This window comes from Thunnus thynnus, chromosome 1 (genome assembly GCF_963924715.1).
Source record: "Thunnus thynnus chromosome 1, fThuThy2.1, whole genome shotgun sequence".
Taxonomy (NCBI): domain Eukaryota; kingdom Metazoa; phylum Chordata; class Actinopteri; order Scombriformes; family Scombridae; genus Thunnus; species Thunnus thynnus.
Window position 1 is genome coordinate 37,883,812 of NC_089517.1, and position 14,176 is coordinate 37,897,987.

Genomic DNA, 14,176 nt, shown 5'->3' on the forward strand with positions numbered 1-14,176 from the left:
GTTCATGTATAGTATCGGGTTCGAGTAAAGTTCAGCGGAAAGGGAGCCAGTCATGCTTTCTACAAAACAGTATAACACAGAGTCACACTTAATACAAAGGTTATTCACTAAATGATCATTTTTCCTCTACAGCTAACAGGCATAGCTAGCTAGTGACATAGCATCCACTACCTAACCAGCTTAGCTGATGTGTCAGCTAAGCCATAAGTGTAATGCCCTGTTTTTCTGAATAGATAATTATCTCGGAAATTCTGCGAAAAGTTTTCATGAAAAAAATATTCTGCTGTTTTTCTGAATTAATGACATAATTATCTTGGAAATTCTGTGAAAGTTTTTCGTGGAAAAAAATAATTCTGCTCTGTTTTTTTGAATTAACTGATAGGGGTGCTGGGAGCATGGTAACCACAGCTCGTTCCGGAGCATAGTTAAGTTGGCTTGTTATATCCGTGCCCCCCATTACTGCCTTGGTTGTCTTTAGCTAGGACCGGGCCTGCCCATAGATGTATTTATATAGCGTACAAAGACCCAGCTTTATACAAGCATTAATACTTATAGTACAGATGGCTCACACCTGGGAGGAGTTCAGCACAGTTCCAGTTGTGCCTCATCATCATCACCCTCAGACCCCCCCCCCTCACATACCCGCCATTCCATACACATGAAATATTATCATTACACATTCCTTAGTTACAACTGACTTCCTACTACAACTAGAAGCTTAGGGTAAAATTTGTCTAAGGGGTTGCAATTGACACCCACTTCCTCTCCTTTCTTCTCATCTGAGGTGATTTAACCTCTAAACACATTTTTCTTTGGACTGGACTGACATTTGTAATGTGCCACTGTTGAACTTGATAAGTGGGGGTCCGTGATGAGTATGATAGCTTAGCAGTAACTTCCATATGGGGGTAAAAAGGGGAATGCTGGGGACTGAGCAGGAGATCCGGGGATCAGTCCAATATCTTTTTTCTGTTCTGTTTGCTCATGTGTCTATGTGTGCTCATACTGGCTTTTCTTTCTTCCCGAGAGCCACAGGTTGGGTCTTGCATAGTGGCCCTGAGACCTTGTAGTCCATCCGCCTTTTATTTGTGGCCCTCAGAGGCTCCTGGGCCAGTGGTGAATATGTCTCTGTGTCCCCCGTCCCCCTGCTGAGAGATTCCAGAGGCTCCTCTCTTGGCCTCTCAGGGCTCCTGGGTCACTCGTTTGTCATCATGACCTTTGACCCTTGTAGGCCAGTGTGCCGGGAGGAATGTCGGAGATGTTTACCTTCGCTGAGACTGATGGTGTCCAGGTGGCTCTCTCTCTCTTTTTTTCATGCCTTTTTTCGGTCTTGTGTTTTTTTCCTGAGCCAGGCATCTTGACAGCCCCACCTCTCTGCTGCAGCCAGTTAGCCTGGTGAATAATGCAGAGGTAGAGCTTGTTGTTGTGGTGCGCTAATACTATTCCCATTAGCACCAGTGCCTACCAACACAAATGTCCTACCTGGATGTTTAGTTTCAGCTATGGCACCTTTGTAGATGGACTCTTTAGATTTGTGTCAGAAAGTATCTGGATTGGCTTGACTGGAAAGTAATGAGAGAGAGCTATTGATTGGTCCTCTGTCTGAGTCTGGTCAAGAGAGCACACTCATCCAAAGCTCCACTTCCCAGAGTTTGTTAGCCGTCAGACAGCCAGCCTAGCGGTGTGGCTAGACAGAGAGGGCATTCAGTAATAGGTAATGGACCCCCACTTCCAGCTCCCTCCGCCTTCCACTTCAATGTGGTGCCATCTATCACTCTTGCCCTGGACCTTCCCAGTGGCTCCTTGCTGGGTCCTCATCTACTGGAAACTCTTGGAAAGTTTCCTGCCCTCCCCTGCCCCCAGCCCCCTCAGCCCCTCTAAAGAGCCCATTAAACAGTGTTGTAATGCAAACAGTAAGTCCGAAGAGAGCGAGGGCCAGGTGTCGGGTGCGGAGGGGATGAGCGTCTAATGCAGCCATTACGAGTGGCGGGGAGGGTGGGTGGATTATCATAAAAGCATCTCCCCTCCCTCTAATGTGGACATGTCTGATCAATACCAGACTCTTGGGAGGGGATAGAGGACGGGATGGACGGATGAAGGATGAGAGGAAAGGGAGCTTTATTAATCTACCTCCCAGCCGAACGCTCTGTCGCAACACCATGGGATGGCAGCGATGGACAGAGTGGGAACAAAATGAGAGGGGAAATAGGAGATGTGGGAATGACACATTTCTTTAGTTCTCTGATGCAATATCTGAGTAATGTAACAATGCATTTAAACATTTTACCACCATGACCACTCAACTGTCCCCCAAAACAAGGCAATGGAAATTGTTAAAGCAACAAAATAAAATAATGAAAATAAAATCCATGAGCTACTAAAACACTTAATTTTACCCCTCCTAGTATTTGTAAGCAGTATATAATCAAAAGATAAATGGTTTATAACAGGAGGAGTCTTGATGCATTATTTAACAATAATAACTCAAAACTATAATTCCTCTTATGAATCCTGGAGTATAAATACTTAATGAATGCTAAATAGCGTAATTGTAATTATATATAACAATACGTCTTGTTTATGTGTTTTGAACACATATGTTAACAGTTTTAACCAAAGGATTTGTACATATATATATATAAACAGTTTATAAATGTTTTATACTTTATACTGTTAATTTTGGTGCCCAATTTGAATTTAGTCTTCTTCTTTTACTTTTTCATATGTTAGTCATTTTAGTTTTGTTAGATTTGGTCAAAAAAAAAAATTATAGTCTTAATTTTTTAATGTCTTCTTTTATGTCTTCTAAGCATTGTGAGACTAGATTGTAATTGTTCACACACACAGTGCCCATGCCACTTTCAATCACTCCCTTTAATAAATCCAGCTGCCATTTACCAAACTCAGGCTTTTTGAACACAGCCCTTAACTCACTGTCGTCTACCTGTGCTCTCCACCGCAGAGAGCACAGGTAGACAGTGATTAGAGAGGTAACTGCACTGACTACGATGACAGCATCATTGTTCACATACTTACTTGCTTATTTTGTGTAAACCTGGAGGGTTAAAAAGTATTTCCATGAGGGGGCAGATTAGGGCCTAATCATCCCTGAGCGAACGAGAATATCTCCCTGGTGAACCTAACTGAAAGCATGGCGAGACTCGAGGAGGTTACAACATGGTGGCAGCACATTAGCAGCGACATTATAATAATATCACACCAGCTATTCTAGCGTGCATATTTGTCACTCTGGAGCAGCGAAGACATACAGCATAAGAAGATCAGCTTCCTTTATATAAATGTTTATTATAGGTAGTAAAGGTTTAAAGTCTCATAAGACGTTTGAAATTAAGCATTAGTACTCTTCACTGAAGGAGACACATTTTTTCAGAGGTGCATTGATATGGACTGTGTGTGTATGTGTGTGTATGTGTGAGCTGCTTTGGTTCCCGCTAATGCCTTTACCTGCAGGTGTGTCCCACATGTCCTTTGGAAGGATGTCTTCACACCATTTCAGTGGCAGTTTAAGCAGACAGGCAGCTGGTTCCCATCAGTTTTTCTCATATGGGCCAGACGTCTTTCCAGAACCCCCCTCTCAACACTTCTGCTCTAGACCCAAAAACTGAGATGAGCCATGTTGGAGAACATCCTCATCACAGAGGACCCTACCATGTGATTCTCACCACTGGGTGGAAAGTAACATTTAACAGTGACTCATATGTTTAATGGCCGCTTAGAAAGTAAGTTTGACAGATAGATGACAGCTGAAGTGGGAATGCAGTATGCTGTGTGGTTTCCAACACTGTCAGTAGTTGTACAACAATAGATTAGAAGTATTTCCTATTGAACTCCCCAAAGATGATCAGTCCCAGACAGAGTTTAAAAGAGGCCTGTCTGCACTGCAGTGATCATTCTCACTGCTTTTGCCACAATTGTAACAGTGTGAACCGTTTGTGTTTTAATAGGAACAGATATGTGGACATAGAACATTCTGTGAATAATTAATAAAATAAATCATAAAATAGCCTAATTTGCAACACTTGGCCCTAGATGGGCTTTACCAAAAAATAGAAATGTGATTGAAATTATTTAGGCTATGTACAGTATGTATCTATACTACATTTCCCTATGAATTAAAATTTTAGATTTAGCCGTAAAAAATAATGGTTGGGCCTTGTCTGAATGTGTATTTTCTTTATCAGCGATATTTTCATATATATATAAAAGTTCATTTTGCTGCTCTCTATTTCCAACAGTAATGATGCATAAAGACAGTTTACTGCCTTGTTTACCTTCTGTCCTCCAAGTCTATCCCAGAGCACTGCCAAAGATGTCACAAAAACATGCTTGTTGACTGTGACCTGATGGCAACCTGCTTTCTGTCAACATAGCTGTGGTGAAGGCAAATGTCACAGTTTATGGTTTGCTGCAAATGTATCCCAGTGGCCAAGTGCAGTAGTACAGCAACAACGAAAAATCCCTCCGTGAACCAAAAAGCATATTTACTATAGACTGCAAATATAAAAGACATGTCTGTAAAACTGTTGACATGCCACCTCAAACTGCATCCAAGGTTAATTATTACTATTAGTATGGCACATAAGCAGTCATGGTTTAATATTTTTAAAATATTCCTGGAGCTTAGAAAAACCTTTTATGTGACGTGACGTCCCATTATAGAATCTATGGGACGGGCTGGCGATTAAGAGGATGTATGTGCTGGATGAGCAACTGTCCAGGTCTAGTTAACCTGCTCACTAGCTAGTTAGCTCACTAGCTAACTTGTATTTTGGGTTTTTCCTTAATTCATTCAGGAAACAACAGTATAGATGTCATCATTCGTTGTCATAGAGCTGTGAAGTGGGAGAAGCTGCTGGTTCTGGAAGTATTTTTCCCTCCTCCGAGTTCCAGTTTCAGTTCTTTCAAAAATGATATCCTCAACATTACTCAACATAGAAACACAAGAAAAAAGTCAAATTGTTTGAGCTGCGGATTTTAGTCTCAGTTTTCCCTAATAGCTAAATATTCTGCCAGCCATTAACGACACACGTTACAGAATTTTAAACTTGGCTATTGGATGTTTCTTACTGAAATACATCTTGGGAGTTGAAATGAAGTTATTTCCTTAGGTTTTTAGGCACAGGCTTCCCTTGACTTTTATTCAGCCTCCACATATCTTCTAACTCAGTTGCTTCTCTCTTTTTTTTTTTTTTTCCATTTGATTCAACCCTAGAGTTTCATTCCCATCCAAGCCTTGAAGAGCTCCAACTGTCAGTCATCTAAAATTGTCTATGGAGAAAATGAATGAGACTTTTACCTCCTGAACCAGGGTTTCCTGAAATAGCTCCTCCCACTCCCGCAACTACTATTGACAGTAGTGGATAATGACATATACGTGCACTGTGGGATTCCAAGCAAACCAGTTTTTATGAGTCTCTGCCACAGATATAACACACATCAGTCCCATATCCAATTTATGAAAGCGTTTGAACATTTGCTGTACAAATCCTCAGGTTTGCAGGAAGCTATGTGTTTTACTTTGTAGTAACTTTGTAGTATGTATGATAGCCACCGTGCCTAAGCAGACAAAATGATATGAATGCATGTCACAGATGACACACTACTGGACACACTGACAGTCACGTGATTTGTGTGAAGTGTAGTGCAGGAAAACAGCCGTGCACTGAAGATGGAGATAATTAAGGATCTTGCAAATCAGTAATTTCTTTAATACCCAAACCTTGTTTTGCATGTCTAGCCATTAGTATTACTCCCATTTATATTTACATCCATATCTACACTTTACTCTGTAACTAAAGAGAGAAGAATATATTCATAGTAAGCACTAATATCCTGTGGTCTTCTGTTAACATTTGAAGTGCACTCAGTGGCTAGCTCTGCTTTCACTAATGCTGTTTTATATAAAAACCAATCTGTATGAAAGCCCTGTGCCTCCCACACACATGAACAGTCCTGACCTCCCCTCATGCAGCATGGTGAAAGTGCTCTCCTCACTTTTTTCTTGTTACACCGTTTTCTCCTTCACACATAACCACATATGCACTGTTGCATGACTGCAATCAGATACTGCATATCCACACAGGCAGGAGTAAACAAATGACTCCTCTAATGTTGTTTATCGGTGCAAAAAAAGTACCGTCATACCATCTCCAGTCTGCCGAAAGTCACACACCAAAATCAGCTTCACCAGCTTAGATCCCTCTCCTCTCAACTTAAAGTAGCTATCTGAGTCTTTCTGCTCTCTGTGTGATTTACAGTGACCCAGTGAGAGAGTCTGTATTGAATAATGGCGCGGAATGACAGGTAAACCTCGGGCCAATTGGCGCAGTGGCCGGAGCCTGGTACGGACAGTTTGCAAGGAACGGGGAGGTAATCGCTCCCCCTTTGGCCCTTTTTTTTTTTTTTTTACTGTCAACTAAAGTGAGGAAAGGCAGGCCGACACTTGGATGACACACGTGGCATGTACACACACACACACACACACACACACGAACAGGCATCTACACACAGCTTCCCTTGTAGTGTGGCTGTGTTGGGGCAGGTTCTGCATGACACGCTAGACAGCGAGGGGAGAAAACAGCCAGCAGAACTTAAAACAATGCGAACCAAGGCTGAACTAAAAGTGGATCATTAGAGATTATTCTGATATTAATAAGACATACTAATATTATATAAATACGAGAGCAATGTTGTTGTTTTTTTGCAAAAATTACAGCTTTAATTCTAATTATTAATGTCATTTTAATGTCAGTAAAATTCCTCCCAACCATAACAACACTGACTTAGGCCAAATGTTCTTGTAATTATTTATTCTCTGGGAAAATTCAAACTAGAGCTGAAACTCTTAGTAAATAAAATAATCAGAAAGAAAATTGATGGTTTTTAAATTTAAAGAAAGTGCTTGTTCTAGCTTGTCCAATGTGATAATTTGCTGCTTTTCTTCATTTTATATCACTGTAATTGAACAATTTTAAGTTTTTTGGTCAGGCATTTAAAGACTTTTTTTTTTTACTATTTTCTGGCATTTAATAGAACAAGCGATTGATTTATCAAGAAAATAATTGTAAAAAGAAAAACAAGAATGAAAATAATTATTAGTTGCTGCCCCCATTCAAAGTGCATTCTACACAAAATATTATATATCTGATTTTGATGTTTAATTTTTAAATCTGAGGGGTTTTAAGGCCAAAATGAAAAGATATTTTATGCTTATCAGGGTGGGAACTGCATTTGAATCATTATGGGACACTGAAACGGTCAAATGAAAGCCATGAAATTAATTCAGGTGGCTCCTTAAATCATTCATGTGACATGTAGGTAACGCATCTGATTTGAAATGAAAGGCCTAAACCAAGCATATAAATCATTAAAATAATAATGACAGAGAGCAAGTGTCCGCGCTGGTAGTATTTTCCTCGGCTTCATCAAATAAATAAAGTGTAAAGGAGTGTGTAATGCTCTCCCAAAGCTGCTCATCTGCTCAAATACTCAAGCCCCTTTCGCTTTTCCCTGCAGGAAGGCTAATGACAGACATGTAAGTAGGCAGCATGACCTGTTCTGCTGCACATGGAGTTTATTTGCTGTGGTTTTAGCTGCAGCTTCCACGCTCAACCCCTGGGGCGCAAATACGTCTGCGGTGCTCCAGCCCAGGGAGCAGCAATCTGACAAGCAGTGCAGACCTAATCCAGGCCAGGTCTGGGGCTGTGTTTGGTATGCATCCCCTAGGTATGGAATAAATACAAGGCCGGTAAGCAGATCTGCTTGCCTGGACGACCGCAGGGGAGTGGAGGGCTTTCCAACCTTGCGTTACATGCCTTGACGGGATGTCTCTTATCCATATATGTAACCTCATAACATTTTGGGCTTTTCACGAATAAGAACAGCTTTGATCTCCTGTGGAAAGTAATGCAGTTTTAATGTCCAACTTCAAGTGCCATTAGCTGCATTTTTATCAGTTAGCGAAGCTGCTTGGTAAATTTCTGAATGTCAAGTCAGGGGGCGGTGCTAGCCTAGAGGATAGAGAAGTGGGTTTATGATTGGAGGGCTGTCAGTTTGAGGTCCTCGCTGGGAGAATGTGGGTGGGGAAAGTGGATGAGTAACACTCTTCCCACCCTACAGCACTTCAGTCTAGTTTCCTTTGAGCAAGGCACTCAACTCTCTGCTGCTTTAGTGGGTAAAAAGTAGAAAAATGAGATTATACAGGGAAGCTGTTGAGTGATAAAGTGCAAATGTGGTGCATTATGTTTCTGGGGAAAGCAAAGAGGCTCCGTCGATACTAAAAGAAAAAAAAAAGAAACACAGAAGGAAAGTCTGTTTTGCAATTTCTACTCACTGAACCTTTAAAAAGTGTCTCTCCACCTGGTGGCACAACCCCTCCCCTCCCCCCTCCCCCCACCCCCCCCCTACTCCCACCCTCCTTTCCACCCTTAAGCCGCCACAGGTATAAGCAGACCAGGTGTACCTGTTTAAACTTGCTGTGTAATTTGTGGATTAGCAGATGCCTCTAATGGCTAAAATCATCAGAGCTTTCCCTCTGCCATAGAGCAGGGAGGAGGGGGGGGGGGGGGGAGGGGGGGGGGAGGATATGAAAAGAAAACAGACACACAGAAGCAGAAAATGAACCGGACCATGTGAATGGAAAGAAGAGTAAAAGGACAAAAGATGACAATTCAAACATGAAAGATCATCTCAAAGGGCCAACTCAGCTGTCCTGTGAACAAACGGACCATACATCCAGTAGACACTCATCAGGTTTTGACTTCTACCTACAGCCTCTTTTATACAATCTACAGTTTAGTCATGTTAAAGCTCTTTGTGTCATTCTGGAGTTGTTTTGAACTTTTTAAATAGCGTTCATGTCAACATCCAAGTTGTGATTATGAAAATTCAATACTACATTGATTACACTGGCAAATATAGCAAACATACCCTTATTCCAGCCTGCCAGTTGTGAGGATTTGGTGCTTTTATTTGTCTTGTGTGATAGTAAACTGAATATTTTAGCATTTAAATCATTGGATGAACACAACAACTTGAAGTCGTTGCCTCGGGCTTCAGGAAGCTGTGATGAGCCATGTCTTTCTGACTTTTTAAAAACTAAAGGATTAATTGATTAATCAGGAAAAGAATTGAATAGATAGTAGTAGTGTTATATTATTGATGCAAAGTATTTTTAACCTTTTACAAGAACAGCTCTGTAGTCAAAACAGTTTTGAATTTGCCAGTGTTATAAACCCCCTCACTATATGACTCAAACGTTGCTTAACTCCTTTTGTGTTTTCACAAAATTTTAATAAAGCATGAAATATGATCTCTCTCTCTTTTCCTTATCTACATTCACCATCAATTTATGTGACACTCTCCACTTCCTGCCAAACAAATGCCTCATTTGTTTTGCTGGTATTGTGATTTTTGTTCTGCCACAAGTATTTAGCTTGTTACATGTGGAGCTAGATATGGTTTGAAACTGTTTGACACTAGTGCAGATATGATACGTGGGTTTTAATAACAATATCTAAGCAGTATTACTCATTACTAGCAATATAAGGAAAGTCCTCAAATGTTGCGACTGAGAGTTTAAATCACATTTAGAGGAATGTGTAGAAAAAAAAAAAGAAAGATCTGAACAGACATTTGATACGTGTCAGTTTTCAATAATCTGTGTGTATGGACATATTTTAGTTGGTTCCCAGCCGAAGCTACATGTATTTCTATCACATATCACAGATTTAGTTTTTGTCATGTGTGAAGTCCCCCTCTTCCCGAGAAACACTCAGCACAGACACTGACACATTCCTGACGGCACAAGGCATAACTTGTTATGGAGGCTGTTCACAGGGCTGTGTTAAGGTGAATCCAGACACACACACTGGGCTGTGTGCACCGAGAGGGGCAGCGTTGATTTAGGGCATTACTCAGACGGAGAGAGAGAGAGAGAGAGGGGAAAAGAGAGAGAGAGTCTCCCCTGACTGCATTAGGAGAGCCTCCAGCCTTTGTGATTCCTTTTGATCAAATCTCTGTGAAAGATGAGTGTCATGCCCTCTTCCAGCCAGCTGTGAGGGGACTGCCCTGTGACTCTGAGGGGGTAGATGTGTGCGTGTGTGTGTGTGTGTGCACGCGTGAAAGAGCATGCACACCTCTATGTGTGCACAGGAGTGTGTGTGTGTGTGTTGTGCGCGCAGGCTAGGGAGGGAGCAGGCAGCTCCTGAGGTGAGAATGCCGAGTGGGAGGATCTCATTCCAATCCCCTGTGCCCAGTTTCAACACACACACACACACACACACTCAGACACACACACACACACTGAACATCTTGAGTAGTTTAGAGCCAGTCCACGGCAACATTAGAGGAGAGTGAGCAGAGGAGGCGTGTGCATGTTTATGTGTGTGAGTGTGTGTGTGTGTGAGTGTGCATCTGTGCAGTGAGAGTAAAAGCACAGTGACTACTTCTTCTCCTTTTGTGGAGTGAGTGTGAGTTGGTGGCTCGTTTTGTGTGTGTGTGCGTGTGTGTGTGTGTGTGAGAGAGAGGAGAGAGAGAAGCAGAGTACATGTGTGCCCGTGTTGTTGAAGGAGACGCTGCTGGGTGTGATGGCTCTTTTGCGTTAGTACTTGTGCGGACAGGAGAGTTGGAGGCAGTTGTTTTGTGGGACTCGCGGGGAATGGCAAACTCCACGGTATCCTTGGAAACATCCGACTAAATGACAATGGCTGAGGTAAGAGAGACGGCTTTTCACTGCTTATTCTCTTGTCTGCTCTCCGGCTCTCTTCACACACAGCGGCTGCACATGTTTAACAAAGACAAACTGGAAGCAGTTTTTGTAGATCGCAGTGACAGGCGGGAGTAGTGCAGACTTTTCATTATTAGCTGCGCTGATTAGGTTAGTACAGATGTCATATTTTATCATTACATACATTTGCTACTTTATGTATTGCACTGCAAAAGAAGCAGAGTGAGGGTTTCTGGCTCATTGTAAAAGTAGAAATGTGTCACACTGATACACACCTTAACTTTGCTGTTCTGTGTTTTTATAGGATTTGTTGTTACAAGTTGTCACATCGGGATCTGTAGCGCTCAGTACGAAGTGAAATCTTTTGATACTAATGTCTGAACTGTATTGTATCACGACTGATACCAAAAGGATACTTTTTTTTTCATACGTTAACTTTTGAGGAAATACACATATTTTTCTATAAAACCTTGTTTTTTCCTTTTAAGAAAAAATAACCAAAGTTCTAAAATGTTTAATGTCTAAACACAAGCAACTTCTGTCTAAATAAAATCTTTATTTAAATCAGCAACTAATTCGCTGATCAAATAATAACTCAACTTTATGGTGCTTCACAATTTTTGAACAGTTTTCTTAGATGTTTTCAAAACTCATCCAAACCAAAAAAAAAAAAAAAAAAAAAAAAAAAAGACAGTTTCTTTGACTTTTAATTGCTCCCAAACAAAACCTTATCTGACTGATGAAGAAGTCAAAACGACCAGTCAGTGTGCACACAGATTGTCCTTATATGCCTTCCAAGAATCTAGAGGCAACTCCCAACAACTCCCAACAAATAATAACACTAACTCCACCACAGACAAAAAACATACAAACTTTCCTAATGCTAGCATCTAATTATCTATTTCATGCTCATTTGTTAAACTACTAAACCATTCTATTAACTTTCTATTCAGCAGTTTTATTTTATCGTGTCGTATTCTGAGCGCCACGTCTGCCTTTATCCTCAAACTCCTGTGACAAAAAGTATCATTCAGCCCATTAGAGGAGAGAGAAGCAGCCTCCAGTCCTTACCTGGGCCTGCACTCCATCCACCCGTCTGTCTGTCTGTAGTTTGGGGGAAGCAGAGCAGCCCGGCCTCCTGTAGCCTCCTGGCTGCTGCCCACAGCCTATTGGAATGTAATTTAAGAGCAGCCTAATGTTTTGTTGCAGCCATAATGTAACAATTAGCAGAGCTGTCTGTGTGGTGGTGGTGGTAGCAGCAAAACACTCTCTCCTGTGTCTGTGTGTGTGTGTGTGTGTGTGTGTGTGCAAACAATGCTAAACAGTTGAAGGAAAAACAATTGTGGTTATTGGCTGCTACACAATTACTGAGTGTCAAACAGGCTGGAGTTTAACTTTCAGGATAAAACTGTGATGTGGAAAATAAGACTTCATGCAGATCATATACACGCCGAGGTTTATTCTCTTATTTTGAAATTTTTCTTTTTAGTTGAAATAAAAAATATGAATGTCAGTTTTTGTTAAAAAGTTTGAGCTAATTGATTTGATTTCACATTTTTATTTATGGTGATGTAAATCTTGTCATGTCACTTAGCAACTTTGACATAATCACTATTTTGAGCCTCGCAACACACAGAATTTAAAGGAATTGAGGACTCCGAAGATGCACTCATAAACCTGATCCAATGCTATAATTATATAACATTTTATCAGTGTTTTAAAGTCAAAGTAAATCAATAACTAACTGTTCATGCTAGACAAGTTCATCTAACTTTAAATATTGTGTGTTAAGTTGTTCAATCAGTTTTCAAGTTCAGCCTTTATTTTACAAATTTCAAAATAATAAATACCTCCATAATAAATAGAATCTTAAAAATATGTTGTTGAATTATCATCAAGCTCTGTCATAATTTCTACCATGTGAGGTGTGTGTGTGCTTTTATCCCCTCACATATTTTATGTTCCTCTAACAGGTTGCCTTTTCCATATTCTGATGAGTGAGAGGCCCAGCAATCCATGAAAGTGATTTAGATTTATTTGTTGTGCGTGCGTGTGTGTGTGTGTGTGTGACAGAAATGTGAGTAGAATGGCCCTCTGTGGCTTTCCTTTAACACACTCATGTCCTATCTCTTCATCCCTGCTGCTATCTCACTCTTTCCATCTTTTGTTTCCTCTCTCTACCTCCATCTCTTTCTGTGGGTGTCTCTCTGTTCTTCTTTAGTGCTGCAGGGCCCCGGGGCACAACACACACACACACACACACACGCTCACATAAACGACGCAGAGCTAGGGCCCCAGCTCATCTTTACAGAGTTGCACTTTGTTTTGTGTGTATTTATGTGTGTGTGTGTGTGTCGGTGGTGGCGACTGCCGACCTCGTCAGCTTCATTAGGTTCATGATGGTCCATCCGTGAGAAGATGGGAGGAGGGGGTGTGCGTGTGTGTGTCTGCTTCAGCCTTTTACCCCCTTTAGCGTCTCCTCGAGCTGTGATCTGCCCCTCCTGGCCCCCCAACCTACCCCCTTAACACCCCCAAACTTCCACACACACACACACACACACACACACATAGCAGCTACCCCTTGCATCTGCTCTGCGCTGCCACCAAAAGGCTTGTGAGGATTTGTCAGCCAGATGTGACAAGATTGTCAAGAGGCAGGCGAGGAGAGAGGGAGATCTGATATTAATCAGAGCGTAGCTGGGAGCCAAACTCTCTCAGACTCAGTGTACTAACATGTTCCCCTCATTTACTCCCTCTCCGAGCCAAACACTCCCTCCGAGTTCCTAACGGGGAGCCACATTCACCAGGAAGCCAAGCAAACTTTGGCTCTCCTCCTTCTCTTCCCCCCCCACCCCTAAGCTCATCTTTTTGTCTTTTTAAGATTTATTTTTTTTTCTTAAGGAAGCCAACTATTCTCTCATGGATATTCAGGTAAAAGATTTGCTACCTTTTTGTGTGGTTTGGTGTTGAAACATGTAGTGTGTTCCTGTGTGTATGTGCTTTCTTGTGATTGACTGCTGGATGAGTATGAAATAATGAGTTTTTCACGCTGTCTTTGGGCTGTATGGACTCTTAATAGGCTCAAACACAGCCTGTCACTACTTGCACTCGCACAGGCTTTTTTCTGGGTTTGTCTTCTCCTTTTCAGGTCCAACGCCGTGTTAAAAAAGCGCTCATGTTTTTTTTAAAAAAAGTGAATTTCAACAGCTATTAACTGACATGCAGTTTACTTTTAAAAGAAGCTGATGAATTAAAGCCAGACTGGATGGCTTTAAAGCCGAGAGTTTGTGTATAAAAGTTCAGTATTTCATTTGAAAGTTGATGTAATCATTTTGGAGACGATCATAAGTAAGTGATTTTGATCTGGTGCTGTGTGTTAGAGTGCTTCCTCTTTCTTAGCGGAGTGACATTAAATCATAAGCTGAGGCG

At 41.4% G+C, this 14,176-nt stretch overlaps 1 protein-coding gene across 2 annotated transcripts in view; it reads left to right on the forward strand.

Moving 5' to 3' along the window:
• bnc1 (basonuclin zinc finger protein 1) overlaps window positions 1-14,176 on the forward strand; it is a 70,430-nt gene that overhangs the window by 40,486 nt on the left and 15,768 nt on the right. Inside the window, exon 1 of one of the 2 annotated variants that reach the window (XM_067597446.1) lies at window positions 10,331-10,732. The exons of the other annotated variant lie outside the window; for it this stretch is intronic. Within the exon in view, the coding sequence (XP_067453547.1) occupies window positions 10,718-10,732 (15 nt within the window). The 5' untranslated portion in view covers window positions 10,331-10,717. Of the gene's footprint in view, window positions 1-10,330; window positions 10,733-14,176 lie in introns of those variants that run through there. 2 annotated transcript variants of the gene reach the window in all.